At 42.8% G+C, this 21245-nt stretch overlaps 2 protein-coding genes across 4 annotated transcripts; both read right to left on the bottom strand.

Moving 5' to 3' along the window:
• Window positions 1-244: 244 nt before the first annotated feature.
• On the bottom strand, window positions 245-12347 carry TRPV1 (transient receptor potential cation channel subfamily V member 1). Of its 2 annotated transcripts, XM_008631110.2 has the most exons (18): window positions 12263-12347; window positions 10816-10999; window positions 10106-10136; window positions 8262-8577; window positions 7547-7713; window positions 7107-7259; window positions 6601-6741; window positions 5835-6133; window positions 5065-5241; window positions 4697-4861; window positions 4315-4410; window positions 3951-4021; window positions 3359-3524; window positions 2859-2925; window positions 2080-2396; window positions 1378-1505; window positions 1007-1122; window positions 245-557 (listed from the first exon to the last, which is right to left on the bottom strand). In XM_008631110.2, exons 4-18 carry the CDS (start codon window positions 8561-8563, stop codon window positions 388-390), a joined length of 2535 nt encoding a protein of 844 aa, XP_008629332.1. In that variant the 5' UTR covers window positions 8564-8577; window positions 10106-10136; window positions 10816-10999; window positions 12263-12347; the 3' UTR covers window positions 245-387. The 2 variants fall into 2 exon arrangements, with proteins under 2 accessions (XP_008629332.1, XP_017586495.1); XM_017731006.1 differs by lacking the exon at window positions 1007-1122.
• SHPK (sedoheptulokinase) lies at window positions 12081-21243 on the bottom strand. Of its 2 annotated transcripts, XM_017731007.1 has the most exons (8): window positions 20706-21243; window positions 19387-19528; window positions 16959-17142; window positions 15645-15797; window positions 14434-14609; window positions 14129-14329; window positions 12982-13271; window positions 12081-12356 (listed from the first exon to the last, which is right to left on the bottom strand). In XM_017731007.1, exons 1-8 carry the CDS (start codon window positions 20925-20927, stop codon window positions 12345-12347), a joined length of 1380 nt encoding a protein of 459 aa, XP_017586496.1. In that variant the 5' UTR covers window positions 20928-21243; the 3' UTR covers window positions 12081-12344. The 2 variants fall into 2 exon arrangements, with proteins under 2 accessions (XP_017586496.1, XP_008629333.2); XM_008631111.2 differs by lacking the exon at window positions 12081-12356 and having other exon boundaries at window positions 12854-13271.
• Between the last annotated feature and the right edge of the window lie 2 nt (window positions 21244-21245).

Consider the following 21245-nt stretch of genomic DNA (forward strand, 5'->3'; position numbering starts at 1 on the left):
TCCCCATTTATTTATCTGCTTTCCAAGAAACTTTCCCCACAGGAACATCTCTCTGGGCCTTGGTGATTCTTACTGCTCTTTTATGAGTGCTTTTCCAATGTCATAATAATTTGGTTGGTTGGTTTTTGAAGCAGCAAAGCCACAAAATCAGGGCCTGTGCATGCTCACAAAGAGAATTTTTTAATGCAAGAGACTCTAAAAGCAGACAGAAGGTTGTATTAAAAATAACCATGAAGACATGAGCTTAAACAACAAGTAGTTTATTTAGCATACTTAGTAAATCCTTGCACATGGTAATTCCCTAAATCCTCTGACCTTTTTCCAAAAGTCCCTGCTCTTGTAAATGAAATGCTCTATTGTCCTGCTTGTGAGGACCAGCAACCAGAATTAGACTGACTTCGGAATTGACTCTTTCAACGCCTCAGAACCTTCTGGCTCAAAATAAGGTTCCAAAACAGGTTTTAATTTGACTTCTTCTGGCAGCTTCTGAGTCTCTTCTCTCCTCTTCTCTCCATCTTTTAAAAGTGGAACCAATGTTTTCCAGTGCTTCCCTGAAACTAAAAAGGAAAGAAATGGTTAATTGTTTTTCCCCCTCCACAGAAACAGAAGAAAATATACAAGTGGTTTGAATAGGAAGCTGATGAAAGAAAGAATCAGGAAGAAAAGACTTTGTGGTTTTCTTCCCCATCCTGTTCCACAAGTTTTCCATATTTCAGCTGGCAAGCACTGACTGCACAGTTAAATGCTTTGGTGCTGGATGCTGAGCTCCCAAATTCTAGGGCTTGGGGTCTCCAAAGTAGCTCCTTGGTTTTCACTCCAGAGAGTGAAACTGTGAGTAATGAGCCCATTTCATCCTCTGCATTTTGTGCTGGCTGAAAATGACATCAACTCAGTCACTGCATTATCAGTAAGTGCAGAGCACTGACTGCCCTCTATCAGTTAATCCACGCTGCTGCTATCAGCAGGGTGCAGCCCATACCAGGACTTAGGTCCCTGAAAGCCTCACCTCTGCCAGGCCTAATAGAGAAACTGGGATTTCGTCTGAGGTCCCCAGAGTACCCAGGGTCTTCATTGATTATGCCCAGGTTAGTGTTCCACGTGGACCAGTTCACTTCATCAACCCTGGGGAAACAACAACAAACCCAATATCTATTCTAAGGATCAGCAGACAACTCCAGGATCAGTTTATACCACAAACTGTCATCTCTCTAGCCTCAGATCTGACCCAAAAACCAGATTAAACTGACCATTGTAGACATGATTCGTGCTCTATTCTTCAGAGTGCTCCAGGGGGAAAGTTCTGCTTCCCACCACCAGATACCTTGAAGTTGTTTGTCTACAGAAGATTGTTGGCTTGATACACAAACAAACAGGTACCTGAAGCACCATCTGTAATCATCTTGGCCATCAGGTGTGATCCCCACCAGGACTTGCTTCCCAGACCGGAACGAGCGCCTCAGACAGTTCAAGTAGCTGTTCTCAATGTCCAGGATTGTGATGGCTCTCTGCCAGGTAAGAGAAAGCAGAGCACAGCACTGAGAGGCTGCTGGTCAAAGTCAAACAAAGCCTGAATTCTGTCTGTATTTTAAAAACCTTGAGGTTTTTATCATTGTCAACACCTTAGAGCAGACACTGTAACTCTGCAACATCACCCAGTGTTAATATGTCACTAAAAATGCTGAATTACTGCCCTGTGAATAAAACTATGAAGTTCCCTTTCTTACCTCAAACAAAAACTGATTCTGGTAAAAATTAGTTTTTCCCCTTGCATAATCCCTCTCTTCACAGTCTGATCAGGATTTTCCATCATACAAAGCCTAAATAATTGTGTCCAACTACAAAAATACTCCTTTTCCTAAATTCTGAATATCTCTGGAACATTGGGAACATCTGCTTAGGCAAAACATCAAATATACATGGAAAAGGAACTAATACTTTTTTTTAGGAGCTGTTCAGATGAATCAGAAAGAAGCAGTGACCTGTTATTTAGACACATGTCAGCTCCTAAAGATTCTCTCTGAACTCTCTGAGGATTCTCCACACTTTTTTTTGGACAGCAGCCTCACAGAACCAACGTACCTGGAGTTTCCAGATGCTCTTGCTCTCCTGTGCAATTTTGTTGACAGTCTCCCCCATCAGTGCAATGAGCATGTTGAGCAGGAGGATATAGGTGAGGATGACATAGAGAACCAGAAGGATGACAAACACAGACTTGAACCTGTAGTTCTCTGTGAACTCCAGGTCCCCCATGCCAATGGTGAACTTGAAGAGCTCCAGGCAGGTGTAGTAGAGGCTGTTGTAGGAGGTGCGGCCTCGTTTCACGTGGCAGCACCGGGCATGGTCAGAGATATTTATGTCCTGCCCCTCATTGTCATCTTCAATTAAAGTCACCACAGCTGTGGCAAAAGAAGAATCACATTCACAGGATGGAAACACAATTTGAGATCGTAACTTCATTGCAAGCAATGAAAATGAGCAGAAAGGCAACACGTCTCCTACACGGTACATTGACCCCAGGGAAATTGCCCTATAAAATATTCCCCAGAACTGACACCCTCTTAGCAGGTGCTGTCTCAGTTCTCTCCACATAGAACAGAGTGACTGGTTTTCTATTCAGCTTTGCAACCCAGGGATGAAAAGCTGTATGAAATTACTACAAATAATTGTAGAGATTTCTTTTTGTAATTAGGTTGTTAGTTTTATTATTCTGAAGAGATTTCTTTTTGTAATTAGGTTGTTAGTTTTTAGTTGGGAACAAAAGTTTTTAGTTGGGAACAAAAAGTCTAAGCAACTTGAAAAATAAAATTTTCTGAGATTCTTTAAGGTAAAAAGAAAAGTAACTCCAAGTAGAATATTACCTGTAGAAAATCCCAAGAGGAATACAAGATAGACAAACATGAAGCGACATAAATCTCTAAGGATCATCTGTAACATGGAAATAGAGATGAAAAGATTTTAAAACTTGAATGTAAACTGAAACAAAAACTGGTACAAAATACTGCTTTAGCTCAAGAGGGCATTTGCTGTTCATGCATTAAACTGTTGTTTATCCAGCTGAGGTAATAAACTCAGTCTCCTTGCATCCATGTTTACCCAATTGTAGTTATTTTGAAGCATAGCAGGTAATAAAAATAATCATCATCATCATCCTAACAAGACTGCTATAAAACACATGGATGAGGAGCAGGAGGTTTTTCTACATCACTTAAATTTTATCACTTCACCCAGAAAATAATAACAAAGTCTAGCAGAGTCAATGAGAGGTAGACATGGCCAGGTGTGCCCTGGAAATGGGGCTGTTGGCAGCAGTGTCCTGCTCTGAGCCTCTGCTGCTTCCTCACCTGCCCCCTGCACTGACCTTGGCAATCATGACGGAGTAAATTCCCATCTGCTGGAAGCCACGGGTGTAGTAGAGCATGTTGGCCCAGCCCAGGGCCAAGGAGAACACCATGGAAGCCACATACAGCTCCTGGCCACAGAAGTACAGCACCACAGAGCTCAGGAGGAGCAGGGAGTGGACAAAGCTGGAAGACAAGTGTGGTGTGAATGCAGAGGGCTGAGCTGGCCACAGGTGCTGGGAACAGAGCAGCCCCATGGAGTGGACAGCAGAACAAGGGATTGTCCAGTTGGGAAGAGAAAGGGCCTTGGAGAGGCAAAGCTCCCTTGGCAATGGGAGGATTTCTGCATATCCAGTGCATAAATCCAACTTGGAGATCTATTCCTAACTCTGCTGCATGACACACTGAACACTCAGACACTTAATTTGCTTTACCTCCACAGGAGGTCACCGCTCCAGACCCATTTGTTCAATGATATCCACTGGTAACTCTGTTGTAAAGACCCAGGGAATTATAGCAAAGCACCTATTTCAGGTGGCTTCAGCAAAAACTACAGATCCCACACACTCATCTGTTCCAGGCTGAGATGCAATCAAAGGTACTGGAGCTTACAAAAGAACCTCACTGTAGCCATCAACTATCAGTGTCTTGAGGGATGGGCGCCTCTGCACGAAATACTGGATCTGAAAAGGGAACAAAGACCAGGTTTGCATCAAGGAAATATTAAGTATCCCCTGTGAAATAATTAACTAAGCACTGTCCCCAGGGAGCTGGTACCCATCAAGACCTCAAAACCAACACTGGTGCAAGATCTAAGGAGGATCCCTCCAGTGACACCAGGTCAAGGAAAATGATCTGTACCTCTTGGCTAAAACACGGATTATCTAAGCAGCCAATGCTAATGAATAGGAAAAGCTTGTTTGATTCTCTCCTACACCTACCCAAACAGCAAAAGGAAAACTTTCAAATATCTTACCCCTCTGAAAAAAAAGTAGAGGCCTCCCAGTACACTCAGGATCTCTCCAGTTACTCGAAAATATTCCCCAGTGCTGTAACCAAAGGTGAAGGGAGGCTGCAGAAGATGGGAAAATAGATACGTTCAGCAGAACTGGAGATAGCAAAGGCCTAGCCTTGCCAGCAGCTGGAAGCAACTCCATTTCTGGGGGAACAGGGAGTGGTTAAGTTTCTGAATGTGCTGCAGCAAGGGGGCAAGACTGGGAAGCAAGGAGGGTCAAAATCTCCCTCCTGCCTTCAGGAAAGGGGAAAACTTGGATGTTAAGAGCACGCATTCAAATGGGAGACACATCTGGGATATTGTGCAATGGGTGGTTCCCTCACATATGACAGCAGTAATGTACCTTTTCATTCTTCTGTACAGGTCTGTAGTAAGCAGCTGCAGTGAGGATGATGATGTGCATGGTGTAGACAAAGAAGTTGAAGTAAAATAAGTGCTTGACAAACCGGTCCCACTTGTCTTGCAGCAGCCTGTTAAGAGGCTCCACCAGCAGCATCTCGTGACGGTTCTGAGCAGGAGAAAGAGGAGAATTTTGCTAGGACCAGTATATACTGGACTTTGAAAAAACCCATATTATATAAGTTTTCAGCAAATGATCCCTCTAGTTCCCTTAGGCTCAGGGTGGGAGGTTGCTGTTTCATGGAATTGAGGGAAGAGATGCTCTGTGTGGAACATGAGGCTCTCGCCCAGCCAAGGAGGTGCAGTACTCACTGGTGTCTCACTGCTGTAGGCAAGAATCTCAAGCACTGAATTTTTCTCACAGGTGTCTATACAGGACAAGTCATAAAGAGAGGAGTGGACAGGTCCATAGGCCCATTCAGTGAACTTCCTGGACAAGTGTCTGCACTCGGGGTCTTTGATCTCTCGTCTGAGGATGTAAGCGAAAATCTAATTGCAAAAGAACAATACAACCAACATTTCAGTGCTAATGGACTTCTCATTCCTCAGCCTCTCCACAACACAGGAAGGGTAATTTCTCCCTAGTTCAACAGAGCTGAAGCCAAACCACTGGAGCACTGCAGAGATCACAGTCTGAAATACACACAGTTAATTTCGTCACTGTGTGCTAGGAGATGAGAAATATAAATACCTCTGGCATATCTGCTTCAAAACTGCAAGAGAAAAGCAGAGATGTTACACATCTCTGAGCAGAGTCACTTTGAATGGGGACTGCCAGAAAATGAATTACATCAGCCAGTCTGAAGTACAAGGGTTTCAGATGATATCAGAGAGAGACCCACTTTCTGTTTCCTCTGGGGCTGCCTGCATACCAGTGGTGTGTGAATAACACCAGCTGGGCACAGACACACACTCACACTTTGCAGCCTTTAAGGACTGTGCAGTTAAACTGCAGCATCAGTTCCTCTTAACTAAAAGGCCCCAATAACAAAGTTCTAAACTCCATTCTGCATAAATGTTTTACACATTCTCTCTATACTGTGATATAGCAATGGGACAGTCAAACACCTTTGTTCACCTACCCCTATCTTCCCTGTTTTGGCTGCCAGAGTTAAAGGAGTCAGCCCTTTCTTGTTGGTGAGTTCTTCCAGCTTGAGGATGGGATTGATCTTGGCACCAAGGATCAATATGTTATTATACATCTTGGTTACAAACTTGGTGTTATCCTTGGTGTTATCTGCAATCTCCACCAGTGTGTGCAGGACCATGTTGCCCATGGAGTCCTCAGCAGTGATGTTGGCTGCCTGGTAGGGATTCTCCAGGAGGAATTTCACAATGCAGAGCTGGTTGGTGCAGGCAGCCAGGGACAAAGGCAGCTCCCCTATGGCAAGTAATGGGAAGGAGTGGTCAGAAAGCCCAGTACTAGAGGTTCATAAACAGAAATATCACATTGTTTTCATCTTTCACCATGAAAAAATGTGAGTTTCTCTATCTAGAACAGCACCAATTCTTGTGATAGCTGTTAGAATAGGTTTTCTTTGGTTTAACTGCATCACAGAAACACAGCTGCTTAAACCCTGACAGGACAGGAGCAGAAGGTTACAAAGGATACAGTGCTTAGAGAACAAAGGAAAGCTGACAGCAAGCTCACACTGAACACCATCAGCTACCAATTGTATTTCTTTATAAGATCAGTCTTTGGGAGGAAATATTTGGCCTAAAGGTGGAACAGCCCATCTGGTACTTCTGAGCCTCCAGTGCCACATAAACAGGATTATTTAACAGCTTGCACTTGAGATACTGCTGGGACAACTCAATCAATAAAGCCCATACTGTGCTCACTCCTACCAAAATAAAAGCCAGATTTCCCTTTGATTTTCCTGAAGAACTCCCCACAGGCTCTGGCATGAACATCTGCTCCATTCTGGACCAGGAGCTTCACCAGGTACATGTTCCTCCTCTCAATGGCGATGTGAAGAGCAGTCTGGCCTACAGAGACACTCATCAGACAGAAACCTTCAGCATTTAGTACAGACTGGGAGCTTTCAGCACTGCAAATCCCTCAGCTCCATGTAAGATGGTGGAACTGAGAGCTCTGCAGGCTAAAGAGCTCTAGAACTGAACAGGGAAAAGACCAGGCAAGCAGCAAATGCAAACCATTATATCATTATGTATCAAAAATGGCAGAATATTGCCCTAACAGGACACAGCCCCAGCACAAATGCACACATTTTTAATCACACACTGGAACTTTGGGGTGCATAAGGCCTCATGCAGAAGACTTTGACAGCCCTGCCTGACCCCATTTCAGTCTGAGCACCCTGAGTATTCACTGCAGCAATTGTTTCTCTTACCCTTGTAGTAGTTGTCAGTATATTCTGCATTAACAAACTCTTTCAGAGTTCCAGTTTTCCTTGCAATATCCAGCAGCAAGGGAATGGTATCATTTTTCCCATCGTGTAGATTCAGCATGGCTTTCAGCAAACAGGTTTTCCCAGTTTCAGGCTCTGTAACACAAAAGATTACAGGTACATAAAAGTGATTATAAACCTACCATCTATACCCAGGCAAACAGGAATTAATGAGGTTCTTCTCAAAAGACAAGAAACCTCATTTAGTGTTTCACAGAAAATTTCAGCTCCTGCAACCTTACAATCAATGGGTTGCCCAGTCAATAGGGTTATCAAAGGACCTCCTGCAGACATGGAACATAATTATCTTTTTTTGTTTTCATCTCAGGAGCACTGCTGGAAGAAGAAGAGGGCAAATCAAGGTATGTGACACTAAAGGGTACCTTTGAACTCCTCATCTGTGAGATGCTTGAAGGTTCTATTAAGGTAGAGTAGCAGGTCACTGAGGTCCTTTGTGTTGCCTTGGGCTACAGCATCAAAGATCCTTCTGCGGTCATAAAATTTGAAAGCTTTTTCTGAGCAGCCTGTGATGGAATCTGTAGATAGGAGCCTAACAAGGGGAAATGTCAGTTACCTAAAGTCAGATATTTAGCAGGCTTTTTATCAACTACCAGAATATTGTTTTTCATTTGCTTGAGAGAAGTAGTAAACACTGCAGATTAGAATAGATATATCTGCAAAGAGTAAAAGAACAAAGTCTGCATGCAACTCTCCTGATGAAATTATGATTCTGTTGCTGAAAAGCTGAGAACAAGACTTAAAAGAGGCATTGAAGTATGGAGGTGTAACTGCAGGCCTGGAGCCAGGCAATCACTCGTTCTCACTCTGAGCCATGTCCATTCACTGAGCAGCCTCAAGCAAGTGAATTAAGGCCTACTGCTAATTTTGGGCATAACATCCAGGGACTGAATTTTTAGAGATGCCAAGAGACAACAGTTACTGTCACTTTCTGTTGCAACACTCCTTAATTTGGCATAGAAAATGGTGAGACTGAAAAGAGGGTCATGCTCAGGTGGAGAGAACAAATGCTGCTCCAAGAAACACAGTCTGCAGTCCTCAAACTATTCATTACAACCAAATCTCACAAGGCAAACTTACTTGTGAAATTTGCCCCTCTCCATATTCACATGGAATTTGATGACAGAAGGTGCCATCAGGTGATCCATCTGGTAGAAGGAGTCCATGGGAGCCATGTCCTTGTCACTGTCTCCCATCACGAAGCGGCCCCGTCTTGCAAAGATGTTGCTTTTGGGTGGCTGCACCTTGGTGCTGAGTGGGCCCTGGGGGTTGTCAGGGGCTTCCTGGACAGAGTCCTCCCCTTCTGTGTGTTCATCTGTCACTTCAGATTCCTCCATGTCAAAACTGCCAAACTTCTTCATCTTCCCAAGAATGGAGGACATGATGAGCCAGCAGTCTGTGAGGAAGGACACAGATACCTCAAGTCAGCACTTTAGGGGGCCATGAGTCCCCCTTTGCTTAGGAATGTTTTCCAGAAACAGCAGGGAGTGGATTGGTTGCTCTCATCCCAGAAATGAGGCAGAGGGACACATATTCACTGTGCCCACAGCCAGAACAGTTTAGTAGGTCACTACCTCTATTCCATTTGTTCCTGTCCCCACTGCCCTTACCCATTCCAGAATGGAGAAAGCAAACCAGAACATCCCAGAGCTTCCTGTCCACCTCACGGCAGAGCTGAGCCTCAGCTATTTCTGCTTAAAGCCAGTGCCTCATCCTCCTCCAGTCATTGGTAAAGCCAGAACAATCTCAAACCCCAACAAACTCTGCTTTTCTTCTCTACTTTCTGACTGGTTTGTGCCACAAACCATTCTCATGATTCTATCAGGGATGTGAAAGAAGCCCTGCTTGTGCCATAACCTGATCTCCGGGATGCTGAGCACAGAGGGCTTCCTGCACCCAGGAAAGTTATCCCTTAAGGGCTTTGCCAGAGTTATGGCAGTGCCTGATGGAAATTGGAGTGTGTGATACTCAAGAGATGAGTGTCAACTCAGACATGACACATGGAAACAGAGAGGGAAAGGTTACCACAGGTAAGATGTGCTGTAACAACCACACAGCTGATCTTGTCTGATTCACAACCACACAGAACCTGACACAAGCAACAAATACAGAATCAGAGAATGGTTTTTGTGGGAAGAGACCTTAAAGCTCATCTCATTCCACCCCTCTGCCCTGGGGAGAGACATCTTCCACTATCCCATGTTTCTCCAAGCCCTGTCCAACCTGGCCTTGGACACTTCCAGGGATGGGGCAGCCACAGTTTCTCTGGGCAGCCTGTGCCAGGATCTCCCTACTCTCACAAACAACACACTCTACTGAAGGTAGAACAGGCTGCCTTTTTTGGTTTGGTTTCTTATCAACCTGTTTTAATCAGACAAATGGTGCCTTCATGCTACTGAATGCAAAATATCCTGGAACTCCAGCAGTGCAGACAGAAACACATCATATCTGAACTGCTGCACAGCTGGCTTAGAGACACAGTCTGAAACCCTACATTGCTTGAAAATCTTACAGGTTTGTGCAGCACAGGAATATCACTAAATGTTTAAAAAGCCTCAACTTATAAGCCACATTAGAGTGGTCAGTAATCTTCTGTGTACATTCAGTGTGAACACAACATCATGAACCTGCTTCAAGGTTGTTTCTCTTCACAAGAGAAACATTCTGAGGGTTGTGTGCAAACCTACATTAAAGCTGGATTTTCAGTTCTATGGGAATACTTCATATTTATATCAATGGTCACATATTTTTTTGTGAAAGCAGGACAGGAAAGAAAATTTTATCATTTGCATTCCTTTTCTATAATTTTGTACAATATACATGTAAAGAAAACATCAATTTGCAAACTTGCACGTTTAGGGTTACTGGAAGCAAACCAGCATAGCACAGATCAAATACTAATGATTGCAATTTAACTTGCTCACCTTTCAAGTTCTTTGTCTCCTTAGAATCACTCTGAAAGAATAACATAATATCTTATTAACTTAATTGTCCTATTAAAAAGAAATAAAAATTCTTGTTCCATTTGGAACAAGGTACTAAAATTACAGTAGAACTATTACTTCAGTGAAAAAGGAACACAAACAGTTCTATAAAATATAGGAAAAAACACAGTGGGAATACAGTCATGTGTAATTTTAACTTTTTGTTTTATTTAAACTCATGTGGATTGAGCCAAAAACATCAGTGAGTGGCTACAGAACACACAACCACTTATCTTCCATAGAATAAATATAATATTAAAATGTGAAGAATGGGCTCAATCCTGTCTCCCAGGCAATTGCTCAAACCTACATTATATGTGTTTTCCTTTCTAAACCCTGCTGGTAATACATTTGATAATGAAGACAGAGCTGCTTTTCCTCACAAGTATGAATTTCCAAGGGAAATAACCTTCACAAATCTGTCAAAGGATTATTAAAAAAACCAATAAGCATTACCTAGTTTAAAAAATGCCCAACATATTTGAACTCCCTGAAACCCACGTACCTAGAACTTTGATACAACACCACAAAAATAAAAAAGGAAATATTTTGGATAGAATGCTTTGCCACATCACAACTTAGAATAAATAATAAAGAGAGTTTAAAAACAACTAATAACCATGCTGTTCATATATACATGCAGAACTTACAAATATTGACCAAAATCCTGTCTTCCAAAAAACAGTCCAGTCTCAGTAAACACCCGCTGATCCACAGGAATTTGGTGCCAGATATTCCTCTTCCAAGGTGCCTGGACTGAAAAGCCCTCAGAGTTTGCTTCTCCACTTCATTTGTCTGAAAATTGTGATGATTTTTAGAACCAAGGGAAGCTCACTGGAAAAAACAGAGAATAGAGCAATAAGATAATTAAGAACAATTCTGGAACCAGAAGCATCAGCGGCTTCTATTCCCAGAGGTTTAGCAAAGCTCTTTACAAGAATTGCAGTAAGTTGCTGTTGTTTTTCTCTCCCCTTTAATTGCATTTAGTAATGGATATTCTTCTCCAGATTTCCTCTTGAGTAAATACACTCAAGTTTGCAAAAAAAAAAAAAAAAAAAAAAAAAAAAAAAAAAAAAAAACACCAAACCCAAAAAAAAAAAAAAAAAAAAAAAAAACAAAAAATGTGAAAAAAAAAAAAAAAAAAAAAAAAAAAAAAAAAAAAAAAAGCACCTGAACCACCAGACAGCAATTGTTTCTGGGGGTCACGGTTTCAATTCAATTTACAAAACTCTGTAAAATATGCCACAGTCACCTTTCTTGGGCACCTTTCTTGAGTGGCTGATTTAAAGAGAAATATTTTAAAGATAAGCTGATTCAGAACAGAGTTGAGGAAGAACCAAGAAGTCCTAAAGCCTTTTTATTGTTCCACGTTCCTCCTATGTTTTATTTAAATTTTATATATATATATACATGTATGTATGTAACAGCCTCTAAATATTAATGTCATGAGGAAAAAACCCCAACTTATCTAATCCAGGATGGATCTAACACCCTCAGAAATTCAGAGCTGTGTCATATGTTGTTAAATACATAATTTACATAAGACCTTTCTGACAAAAGCTAGTCTAGAGAAACAGCTTTTCCAGAGGCTGTTAGGCTGGGAGCAACCCCCAAGCTTCCTGAGGTTTTGAGCAGAATATGAAATTATTCAATGAAATTATCTGTCTTTTGTTTTGCAAAAGGTGGCTGGGTCTCTAGTCTTGCCATCTATCCATGGATGTAAAAAAGAATTATGTATTTGCCTAATTATACTCCTTAGATCTGTGGTACTCAAGAGTAACAAGGCTGTTTATTAATGCATAAATATAGATTACCAATGGGCACGTCCTCAGCAGCATCCAAGATGCTGCAAAGGCTTTTGATGCAACAGCATCATCAGCTCCTTCCTGTTATTCAATAAAAATGAAAGCAGATCTGCTGTTAAAAATATATTTATAATAATGCAAGAGGGAAAACAACATATAACAAATTCAGACTTTTTACAACACCTTTAGTCCACATTTTCTCTGTAATATGCCAACAGTTCACTAAACATGGCATGGAAGGGAAATGCCATCTTTGTAATTAAGGTCTCAGAACTCAGCACAGCTTTCTCACCATAAAAATGTCAGTCCTGATGTTGCTAATGAGCAAGGGATGAATCCATGTCCATATTCCAGTGGAAACATTCCAGTGCTTCCTAGGAATTAAACTGTATCCAGATAACAGGAAACATCTTACTTGCCTCCCAATGTCATTTGAGCAAAAGAAACATACATGTACACAGAAAAGTACAAATGTTTTAACAATAAAATAACGACTAGGAGAAGAAAGAAATTCTAAGAGAATAACACAGGGGATAAAACTTGGAAATTTTAAGGGAGTACACACAAGCATCAGACTAAATTACAGATAGCAGCTCATCTCTCCCAGTCCTTTCCAACACATTTCCTACCAGGAAAATGAGCCTTGCAAGAAGTGTCTTTTTATGCAGAAAGTTAATGGATCTTTCCCAGTCACTCAGATAAATTTAATGTGATAATTACTTCTCATTTCACAAATGGGAATGACAGAGCAACAAAATGTGCAGACCCAGGAGAAGCAGACATTAGATGCAGGGGTTTTGTTCCACTGTAATGAGTGAGAGTGCATGTGGAATAAAGTGAAAAAAAACCACTGTACAGTCAGGAAAAAACCAGAAGCTGCATCTCAGGCCACTCCAAATAATGACTTTATTTACTATGGAACATCACCATAGCTGCCCCCACAGCAGCATCCACATCCTTCCCGTAAACCACAGGGAATGGAAAAATCCTTTCCACTTCCTGCTTCAGCACCTCATTCCTGGCAAGGGCGCTCCCACTGCCCAGGATCCTCCTCACTCCCGTGTCCTCCAGGTGCTGCACAGGTAACATGGAGCAGAGGTTCTCCACGATGCCACGGCACAGGGCTCTGGTGACATGGCCCAGGGACAGCTCAGAGGCACCAATGCTGGTCACTGATGCCAGCTGCTCAGGAAGGTGTCTCTCTCCAAATATGGTTGGGTGGACTGAGAGTTTGCTGTGCTTTTGGGCCAAGGCTGCTTGGATTATCCTTGGGTAGATGGCAGATTCCTGAACCTCAAGTCCTGCAGATGGGAAATACCTTGTTAGCAATCTGAAGGGGTCTGGTGTAACTCACATGCGGACACTTAAATGGACACTGATGCACCTAGTTCAGCAAAATACTGAGTATCTTTTTCCATGCCCCTAAGGTAATTGTGTGTCCAAGATTAGGAACCACAGTCCTCCCATCCAGTTGTATCCAGAACGTGCAGTATTAGAAACAGTTTCTGATTACAGCAACTGCCTTTCCTGACAAAAACAGCTACTGCTCATTGTCTATACTGTGCTAAGTTCCACAAAACAACATCTTTAAAGGGACTAACAGCAGGTTTCAGCTTCAGTGGCTGGACTCCATGTGAATGTAACATTCACCTCGAGTACTTACTGAAAGAACAATTTCAGAGCTTATTTCTGTAGTGCAAAACCCAAGAGATTACCCAAAAACCTGCAAACGCCATGCTTAAAGCACTTAAAAGATATTCCATGAGTTTGAGTCTTAAAAACCATTAGAGTGCTGCAAAATATGCACCAAAAGGACTCCTTTGGACTGCAGTCACACAAAATTAGAGGCTGTTGTCCTCAAATCTGCCAACCTTGCCTTTTGAAAATCAACTTGCACAAAATAATTCTGTCCTTGAAACAAAAGAAGGCCTAAAGGGAACATGAATGTGGAGTCCAAGCATGACTGTCCCAACATGTTCAAAAGCTTCAGCGGGAAATTCCAGAGATCTGGGAAGCATGACCCAGGAATTACATCCCTGTTCCCTTTATGGCATGATGGAACAGCTCTAGGCTTGTTTCTCTGCCTCAGCTTCCTTGTACCTTGATGACCAACCTCAGTTTTAAGCTTCAGCTTAAGCTTCTCCATGAAATGACTTACCCAGCTCTTGTGTCCACTGTGCCACCATGCCCACAAATGTTGCAAGCACATTCCCTCCATTAAGTGATGCTGCCACTGCCAAGTAGTCACCATTGAAGTAGGGAAAATAAGTGACAGCTGAGGAAGGATCTGGTGCCTCTGGAGGCTGGAAACCCAGGGGCATTGAGATGGTCAGCTGAGCAGAGGTGCTGACATTAAGAACTAAAACACACCATAAAAAGAAAAAAGAAAATAATCAGTATTTTACTAAGCTACCCTGAAGGAGGACAATGAGAAAAACGAATCAGGTACCAAAATGACCATACCTGCATCAGTCCTCTCAGTCAGACAGGAATAAACAGAGCACTGGAAATCTCCCAGAGCAATTCCCACTTTTGCTCCTTTGGGTATTCCATGCCATGCACAGGTTGTCCTGCCTGCAATGCTGCCAGGGTCTCCCACCTCTGGAAGCAAGTGGACAGGAAAGCTGGATTTTTTCAATCTGGAAGCAGAACAACATTATTGGAGGAAAGCAGTTTGGGAATGTGGGGCATAACTACAAAAAAACTCTTTGAAGTCACAGATGAATCTGGCCACATATTTGTGGCTGCTGGATTTATGGATGCCTTCACCTATTTAGAAAGCTTTGTCTTGGACAGGGGCAGCATTCCAGTCCAGTGGGCTGGGTAAACCAGTCTGGAAGAATAAGTAGTTTTCCTTTCTATGCAATCTGAGTACCTGAGATTATACAGTACATGTTCAGTAAGTTTAACATACTGGTGGTCATATGGACAAGCAGGTCCAGGGCAAAGGGACAATCACAAACCCAGCAAAAAATGCAGCTAAGTGTCATGCAATTAGTAGTTCACAACCAAATCACAAAGAGTTAAGTCCAACAAACTCCTTACACAATCAGCTGCAGGTGCTACAGCACCACCACCACTTTTGTAAAAGTTCAGTCAGCAAAATGCAAGTTTCTGTCACTCTTTCATACCTTGATGAGAAGATCTTTCACCTTGGAGTCCTGGCCTAACCTAAGCCCTGAAATATATAAGGCCTTAGCACTCAACCCTGAAAGAGCAAATCATTAAAATAAATAAGTAAATAAATAAACTGATTCCCCGTAAGATTTCCTGTACTTTAACAGCTCTTAAATATGCCCACAAGTAAGTCTCAGCAGTTAGGAAGCTCAGCTCAAAGAACTAGAGAGTGGTAACTGTGTTTAACATGGCACAGGTAACACTGTGGCTGCACTTGTCCACCCCACCCCACCACAGAAAGGGAGAGAACAGCTTGGTCTCACTGATACATTTCTCAGCTCTGCTGTTTGCAGGTATTTTTAAAAATACTGGGCCAGATTTTACCAGATTTAAACAGAGGAAACTCTCAGTAGCTCTTCAGTACAGGCCACAATTGATTAGGAGTAACTTTCAATCCCTTTTTATCTGTAGCACATCAACACTCATGGCCCAAAGAGGTGCTCACACCGCCTGACACAAGCGGTGCACAAACCCCACTGAATGGCCTTAGCACTTACATGTCAGTATTCCAGCTCTTGTTTCTGCAATTAAAATATCCCCAGCTGGCAGCATTCTGGACAGACATGAGTGGCTTCTTCAGGTCACACAACATGGCAACCACGTAGTCCTGGATAGTGCCAGCTGCATCATAAGCCTTCAGAAAATCTGGACTTTTAAACAAGACATTTGAAAAACAGGAAGTTGCTTTAAGACAGTGAGAGCAAGACAACTTTCATTGCTATGGGGAACTTCACACATGTGGGCCCATTTAAAAGTTAAACAGCCACCTCAGGAATCAACCTGCATTTTGTTAGTTTGGTTTGTTTTTTCAAATGGAATTTGTTTTCCAAGCTGCAGCAATACTTATCTCCAGATGGAAGATAGAGAGGGAGCAGCTTTAAGGAATGAGTTGTCTCAGTTCAAAAGCACAGCATTGCAAAAGTTATCAGGAAAGTAATAATTGTTTGCATGAATAAAAGGCACTTGGTTGATTCTGGAGCATTTTTCAGAAATAGTTAAATTCCCACTTGCTCTGGGGTCCACAAATCATATGAATGGAAATATACCAAATGATGAAGCAAAACAAAGCAGGTGGACTCATGACTCATGCAGCTCTGAAGTAAGATCACACCATGCTCCATATATTTGCTGGACACACACTGGAAGAAATCAAGATCTAATAAATTTCCCCCTTTTCTTGAACCTGAACTCATTGCAGAGGAAGAAACTGGCTCTTTGAGAAAGATGAAACTGAAGAGCAAATCTTGCTGATGCCAAGTCATAAGTGAAAAACTTTATCCTTGGCAAACATGCCACAACAGAGCAGAGCACCTGTATCATCTCATGAGGATCTGTCACAGTGTCTGAGGAAGGAAGGAACTGAAATTAATTTAGAGACAGACTTTTTGTTTGAGCATCTGGCAGCAACCAGACCAAGCAACCCTGTCACTGTTTTAGGCATGTCTGTACTTTCCACAAAGCAGCACAAGGCAAAGTGACAATGTTCAAACTGCATTAGCAGAGCTACTCTGAGCAGTATGATGGACTAGAATTATTCTATGATACTTTAACACTTCTGTTCCTATATGGTCAAAAGCTTTTCTTTTTATTAGAGATCTGTAGTATTTTTATAAGGTCAGGGACTCTTGCATGCTTAATTGCATATAGTTTATATTAAATACTGCCATTTTAAATATTCTTTGACTACTTAATTAAGATTATGATTACAGAGAAGCACAGCCCCTCAGCCTGTAGCAGCACTAACATGCTACAGGAATACTAATTGTCACATAAATTCAAGAGGAGAAACAGCCTTTTGAGAAGCAATGTACCTGTTCTTTAAATACCAGTAGACTGTGGCACATCCAAATCCTGTAGCCAGGCTCACGTGTGACTGTGGCAGAGGAAGAGAAGAGAGGAAGGTGGGGCTGCAGCGGCCATCCTGCCAAGTGACCAGGTGGCTGACCTTGTCTGGCTCAAAGGCAGGGCCTGTGCCACTCTCTGACCACTTGCAACCTGGAAACAGAATAGAATCCAAGAAATCCAGTGACTCCCTGCAGCATAGCCTGCCTGGCATTCCTCATTTCTGAACACACTTGATAATTTGTTAAATATACCAGAAAAGGAGCCAGTAGAGATTGTAATCAAACCACTCTTAGTTTTCAGCCCTAGATAATGTCATAACACAAATCATCCTTTGGTAAGACAGAGAATGGTATCCAAAGCCTTCCTTCTCTTGAAGAGAGCTATTAAAGACACAAACAACAGGTAAGCCACAAAAAACCCCAACCACGGTCTGCTATGGGAGGTTAGGAGCTGACATGGCAGCTCTCACCTCAGCTGGGATGTGCCACATCACCACCTGGAGAATGCTGCATCAGTAATGAACTGCCCAGGATGGAGAGCACAGAGCTGCATCACCTTTGGAGCCAAAGTAACAAGAGACCTGGATCTGTGAGTATTAAGCAATGGACTACAAAGTACTAAAGAGTAAAACCCTCATGTACTACACAAAAAAGTTTCACCAAAGGTAGGACAGGGTTTAATTCAGTTTGCCAGTCCAGCATGCTCTTTTTGAGCAGAGAACACCACACCTTTGAGGAAATCTTCACATTCTTTCATTGCAGAGGAGAGGCTGGGCTCAAGCACTGTTTGGCAGCACATTCCATGGCACAGCTCTGACCCCTCCCAGGCCATCCCTGGACATAGGGCAGGGATGGGACAGGCCACTCACTCTGGAACTGAGGCAAAGTCTTGGGTTTTAGCCAAGGGAGCAGAGTTTCAAGAGAAGAGACTCAGCTGCCTGACTTGCACAAATGTGGCTAAAAAAACATAATTCTTAGGCTGGATACAGGGGTTGGAAGTCACATTCACACAGTAGGAGAGCAGCCCTGAAGGCTGGGAGCTCCCACAAGAAAGATGCAAAACAAAACACATACTTTTTCTTGTTCCCTCAATTCCCTGTTCTACCAGATCTGTTTGAACTGATTTTCCGATTGGTCTGCTTTTCTAGTTTTAAATGGATTCTAAGAAATATTATTAATCATAAATCTAACCCTAAAGGATGCCATTAAATTTTTTATTTGTGTCCCCAAGGCTCTGGATTCACTTAGTCCACTCAAAGCAAATGAGAGCAAACACCCTCTTTCACTTTACAGAAATGAAACTAAAGTGGCATGTGGCTTTAGGACATAAAATATTTACCAATATGACATAAGAATCTGTGCCTATGAATACACAAGGCTTTGTTATGCACCTCCTGGGACAGCTGGAAAGCAGCAACAGCTCCTTCAGTGCATCACCCTTTGGATTTCTTTCTTTCTAATCATTTTTAGTATGTAAAGCAGTTAAGACCCTGACAACTTCTGACAGGCAGTGACCAGCACTTTTGGGAAATCTACTCTGTGGTTTACAATAAATCTTTACTTAATCTGCATAAGTCCTGTTATAGTAAGACTTGTATAATTGTCCAGATGACCACACTACAGGTTTAAGAGAAAGAAGACATGGAATCACACTCTGGAAGCCTTAGACTTCAGTAGGTCTGTAAGGCATCAGCCAAGAAGATAATCCATCCCTATCTCACAGGGCTGGCAATCCAAGCCCTGGATTCTTCAAATATCCTCACTGTCACAAGGATTATCTGGGTATTTGCACAACAAAGCCCCATGTGACTACCTCACTGCAGCTGATTTTGTTTCTGAGGTCTTGGCAAGCAGCTGAGCATCCACAATCATGACCACAGTCCTTTCTCAGCTCCTACTAACAGGAGCATAGGCAACAAAATGAATGCAACGCGACAGGCTACGACTTGCTAGGAAAAAAGAAGCCTTGGGATTTTGGGGGGGGAAAAAACCCAGAAAGTTGTTGAGATGCTGGACAGCATCTAGGTAAGGGTTTGATGAGGTGAATAAAATCCCCCTGCAAGTTGTTCACATGATGCAGAAGTTCTTTCAAATGGCAGCAGATAGCATGTGATGGAGAAACAATTAACAAGCCACAAATATGCTACTCCTCCTTCATGCTAACAATTGTGCTGACTCTGCAGGGATCCCATCAAGCTAAATCCTTTATCATTAACTATAGTAAGTAGCCAAAATTTCAGTAAAAAAAGCAAAATTCTCATAAGAGATCTTCTATTAATTCTGTTTTAGAGAAGACCAAAGCAACACAGCAGTTTAATCACAGAATCACTTCACTTACAATTCAATTTTCTGCATCATAATACTTTGAACAGGGATGTTTAAGAATTAATGTTACCTTTATCACTTTTCCAAAACACAACCCCATGCATTTGTCCAGAAATACCAATGTGGGTGACTCGCTGAAGCTGCTGCTGAGGCAGAGCAGCAAGGCATTCATTCAATGCTCTTATGATTTTCTGGACATCCTGCTCCATTCCCTGCAATCACAAAGCATTATCCTGTGCATGAAGCCATTAGGATTCACTCAGTGTATTTATTAAACAAGGCTGCTCTAGTCAGAAGTGAAGGACGGAATTCATTTAATTCAATAGCATTTATTAGAGTAATATTCACTACTAAACTGCAAAAAGAAAAGAAAAATTGCAGAAAAACCCACAAACACACAAAAACTAAAAATCAATGCTAGCAAGTCAAGTCTCTTAAACTTAAGGCAAAATAATTCTTTAATTAATTAATTAATAATTTCCTAAATTACCACACTCAACCATAACTTTTAAAAAGTCCAATAGCATTGACTACAAGTCCACCTTATCTATTGCTCTTCATTTTCCTCACAAAGAGAACTATCCATGTGTTCTGACAGGCGTGCAGGCTCCCCTACATCTCCCTAAAGCTCCTCCCTACCAACTCACTGTTGAGTTTGATGATACTGATATTCCATTTCTGGATATTCTGTTCCTACAACCACCCAGCAAACTGACACAACTGCTCCCCAGGAGAAGCTTTCACACTTCCAAAGGTTCAGATTACTTTGTGACAGACCAGTATGAAGATTACAAAACTATTCAAATAGAGTCTACAAATAAACATGAACTTTGTGCATAGGTACTTTTGGCTGCATAAATTGGCAGGAGGAGGGCTGGCCTGTTTGGTATCCTTGGTATCAGAAATTATGCATATTTTTAATGATTCTGATTCATCCTTTTTTTTTTTTTAATAACCAACACAATGGATGCAAAGATCTTTAACAGGAGTACACGTTCCTGGTTATTTCCACAGGGAGTTTCCAGTTTTGATTCCACCTCACACTTAAGTGCAAAATAAAATACCCTTCCAGTTGGCAAGTGGTTGCTGTTTGCTGACTGGGAGTGTCAAAGATAAGGTGGTGGCTCATGAGAGAATAGTTTTAGAGTGTCTTAGGCAACTTTTCAAAACCTGCATCTTTCTTAAATCAAGCAGCTCTGCTTGACTTCCTTGAACAGTGAGCAGGGGGTGTTTTAATTCTGCTTTTTGATGTCCAGACACATGCTGCCAATCTAAGCACAAAAACAATCCACGAAAGCCACTGGAGCCTGCACAACGTACCAAACCCAGCCACTACAAGGCAGGGCCGGTGTCCTGCAATTTCCCTCAGCGCTCCCTGCCAGCCCTTACCTGCGGTCCGGCTTCCAGGCTATCGCTGTGTGCCAGCGTCTCCCTGGAGCAGCTCTGTGCCAGCGCCAGCCCTCGCTCTGTTCCTGTCACCAGGGCTGCCTTCACCGACGTCGTGCCCAGGTCAATACCCAGCACACAGGTGGGCCCAGGCCCGCCCGCCGCGGCCATGAGGGGGTGGCTGTCACCTTGCCCAGCACAGACAGGCGGACCAACACCCACCATGCTGAGCCCCACACGGCTCCTGGTGCCCCGAGCACCCGCAGTGCGGCCTCCCAGGGACAGGGCAGGAGCGCGACCTGGACTTCGCCCTCAGGATGAAGGTGCCTCCCTCCCCTCAGCACTCCCCAGCCACTACCCCTCCACCTTGAGGGTGACAAATCGCCCCTTCCCCAGCTGTCCCGCGCAGCTTTAAACCACGCTTTTTGACAAAACCAAACCACCACGGTGCCAAACCCACCCCGTGCCCCCGCTCACAGCTCTGCCCCCCTCATAAACCCGCTCCGCCACACCCAAGATGGCCCCCGGGGGCGGCCGCAGCGG

The sequence above is a fragment of the Corvus brachyrhynchos genome, unplaced genomic scaffold (assembly GCF_000691975.1).
Source record: "Corvus brachyrhynchos isolate BGI_N302 unplaced genomic scaffold, ASM69197v1 scaffold283, whole genome shotgun sequence".
In the NCBI taxonomy this organism is placed as follows: Eukaryota; Metazoa; Chordata; class Aves; order Passeriformes; family Corvidae; genus Corvus; species Corvus brachyrhynchos.

Bases quoted from the DNA above. Each gene is read 5' to 3' on its own strand.
- TRPV1 (XM_008631110.2), bottom strand. From the start codon at position 8,563: ATGTCCTCCATTCTTGGGAAGATGAAGAAGTTTGGCAGTTTTGACATG. The intron at 7,714-8,261 runs GTAAGTTTGCCT...TCCCCTTGTTAG, and splicing joins GAGAGGGGCAAATTTCACAA to GCTCCTATCTACAGATTCCA. The intron at 558-1,006 runs GTGAGGCTTTCA...TTTCCTTTTTAG, and splicing joins CTCTATTAGGCCTGGCAGAG to TTTCAGGGAAGCACTGGAAA.
- SHPK (XM_008631111.2), bottom strand. From the start codon at position 20,927: ATGGTGGGTGTTGGTCCGCCTGTCTGTGCTGGGCAAGGTGACAGCCAC. The intron at 19,529-20,705 runs GTAAGGGCTGGC...TTGTGATTGCAG, and splicing joins GCCTGGAAGCCGGACCGCAG to GGAATGGAGCAGGATGTCCA. The intron at 17,143-19,386 runs GTAACATTAATT...TTCTGTTTCCAG, and splicing joins GTTTTGGAAAAGTGATAAAG to GTTGCAAGTGGTCAGAGAGT.